The sequence below is a fragment of the Amblyomma maculatum genome, chromosome 10 (genome assembly GCF_055883805.1).
Source record: "Amblyomma maculatum isolate TAMU_Amacu chromosome 10, ASM5588380v1, whole genome shotgun sequence".
Classification (NCBI taxonomy): domain Eukaryota; kingdom Metazoa; phylum Arthropoda; class Arachnida; order Ixodida; family Ixodidae; genus Amblyomma; species Amblyomma maculatum.
In genome coordinates, this window is record NC_139353.1 from 12,677,544 (window position 1) to 12,680,319 (window position 2,776).

The 2,776-nt window shown below is 52.7% G+C and overlaps 1 protein-coding gene across 1 annotated transcript; it reads left to right on the plus strand.

Moving 5' to 3' along the window:
- The first annotated feature begins 879 nt into the window (after window positions 1–879).
- LOC146175630 (uncharacterized) lies at window positions 880–2,570 on the plus strand. The gene has a single exon (XM_084582021.1). The coding sequence runs from the start codon at window positions 880–882 to the stop codon at window positions 2,356–2,358; it is 1,479 nt and encodes a 492-aa protein (XP_084438147.1). The 3' UTR covers window positions 2,359–2,570.
- Window positions 2,571–2,776: the final 206 nt, after the last annotated feature.

Genomic DNA, 2,776 nt, shown 5'->3' on the forward strand with positions numbered 1-2,776 from the left:
TTATAAATAATGCTCCCCTGAGGCCAGAAAGGGGATGTGTTGGGGAGGTTGAGGGCGCCAGACTCCGGCATGAAGTCTAGCAGGTCCACGATCTTATAGTGTCGGACGAATTCACCGGGTGGCGTGAAAAAAAAAAAAAAAAGAGGCAGCATGGCGTAGAGGAAGTCGCTCTCACCAAAGGCAGAAAACGCGACGGTGTCATACGGGCTACCGACACCACCGAACAACAACGAAAAAAAAAAAAAACTCGGACCAGTCCGATACCGAGAAGCTTACCTGGGAGCGGCAGTAACCCCTGCGGCTGAGAGCGATGGTACACAATTGTGAAACCTGGTTAAATGTTAGTTGAACCTCTAAAATTTTTATAGTTATCAATAATGGTATTTATTGCTATCTGTTCTTCAAAGCGCTTCCATCTCGTGCAGTTCATTGGCTATGCTCTGGCCACACCATGGTATTGGGTATGCGCCATGTTTATTTGAGGCCAACAAGACAATCTACTTGGCACTTTCTTCTTCTTTTAATTACTTTGCATATAATACACCAAAGGCTATCCCAGAAGCGCGCCGAGAGGTCAGGATATTGTACCTCTAATTCTTGTTCACTTAACTTAGTCACTGCGGTGCAGAAAAACATATATGGCTAAACGAAATTTCGCGCGTGAAAAAGGAAGAAAACACTGCAATTAAATTGCCATGTCTCTCCAAGCTGCAGCAAAAGAAGAAGAAGTTTGAGAACAGGCCAGAAGTCAGGCCATCGGAAGGGCGCTTTGCCGCTCACCGGCGTCGTGAACGCCCCCGCCGTGTCCCGGGCCATGATGCCAACCGCCGACAGGTAACGCTCGGATCAGCAAAGGTAGCGCCGCCCACCGCCTGCAAGATGTCGGCGCCGGCGGGGCCCCAACCCCCCGCGCCTGACAAGCAGTCCCGCAGGAGCTCCAAGTCGCAAGACAGCGGCAGCAAAAAGGACAAGGGCAAGTCGATCACCGAAAAGTCGGCTACCGAGAAGTCCGCCACCGAAAAGTCTGGAAGCGAGAAGACGGGTTCTGGAAGTCAGGAAAAAAGCGGGGATAAGAGCGGCGAAAAGAGCTCGACAAAGAGCCACAAGAGCAAGGACCGCAGCAAAGGCAGCAAGGGCAGTAAGGGCAGCAAAGGCAGCGAAAAAACGCCAGACAAATCTGGAGAGAGGAGCCATGAAAAATCGGGCAGCAAGACGGAAAAGAGCGCCGACCGCTCTGCAGAGAAAAGCGCCGACAAAAGTGCCGAGAAGACCGAAAAGTCCGAGAAGACCGAAAAGTCCGAGAAGAGCGGAAGCAAGAGTGACGAAAAAAGCGGAAGCAAAAGTGGCGAGAAGAGCGGGAGCAAAAGTGGAGAGAAGAGTGGAAGCAAAAGTGGGGAGAAGAGCGGAAGCAAAACTGAGAAAACTGGTAGCAAGAGCGGTAGCAGGAGTGGGGAGAAAAGTGCAAGCAAGAGTGGGGAAAAAAGCGGAAGCAAGAGTGGGGAGAAAAGCGGAAGCAAGAGTGGCAGTAAAAGCGGGGAGAAGAGTGGCAGTAAAAGCGGAGAAAAAAGCGGCAGTAAGACTGAAGATAAAAGCGGGAGCAAATCCGGAGAGAAAAGCGGAAGCAAGAGTGGTAGCAAGAGCGCCGACAGAAGCGCCGAGAAGACCGGCAAGACCAGCCAGAGTCAGGAAAAGAGCAAGGAGAGCCAAGAAAAGAGCAAGACCAGCCAGAAGGAAGGCGACAAGTCCCAGGACAAGTCTCAAGAGAAGAGCCAGGAGAAGAGCCGTGAGAAGAGCGGCGGCACGGCAGGAAGCCAGCGGGAAGGCAGCCAGCTGCAACAAGGGGACGGCAAGGACATGATGCTGGGCGAAGATAAGGGCATGGAAGGAATAAAGGCTCTACCCGAAATGCACGCTCTCAGGCTGATGTACGAGAACGCGCTCCTGACCGTGAACAACCGACAGTTACAGTGGCACCTGTCCGAGCTTAAGCAGGAACACGCTGCAACGCTGCAACAGATGGGCGCATTGCGCAAGCGACGCGGTGTATTCACCGGTCCGACCGCCATCATGGTCGACCGAGCCGTGTCGGCGTTGGCCCTGGGCGGCGAAGGCATAGCGGGTGGCGCAGTGGCCGGCGAGTCTTCCGGCGCTGGCTTCGACGGCTCCAGATACGCCAACCTCGCGTCGGTCGTCGTCAACATCGAGGACAAGGGGATCTCGGCGCAGGACGAAAGCCTATACGCGTTTGGCAGACCGGGCAAAGGCACGAGGAAATGCAAGCACATGGCCGGGCCGCACGACGACATCAACTGGGAAGAGTTGCAAGCACGCTTGCTACCCGCCTTCTACACGTTCTAAGCGTGGTTACCACCAGCCTTCCGGCTATTCAAGGTCAAGGACGCATCCCAAGTTCGTCGCAGCATTGTCTTGAATTGCTGTTCTCTGTTCAATCAGGACATTACAGTACGGTCTCTTCTGTGCCAGTGGGGTGGTTCCTGTGAGGAGCATGATTTACCAGTGCAAGACCAGTGCGGCGCCCTGTCCCGAAACTTCAAAACTGGAGGTCTGCTTCATACGCAAAGCACTGAAATAAAAACAGCATGGTCATCCTCAGCACTTTCTTTCTTTCTTTCTTTATTTCATGTAGACAAGGGATTACATCAGACACTTAAGGATCCTTAGCCAGAGGCTAGTCGTGGATCCCAAAATGGATACAAGTATGTCTACTGACGACTCGGGAAGAAAACAAAATACAAAACGAAATACATATTTACCA

Coding starts and splice junctions, on each gene's coding strand:
- LOC146175630 (XM_084582021.1), top strand. CDS start 880: ATGTCGGCGCCGGCGGGGCCCCAACCCCCCGCGCCTGACAAGCAGTCC.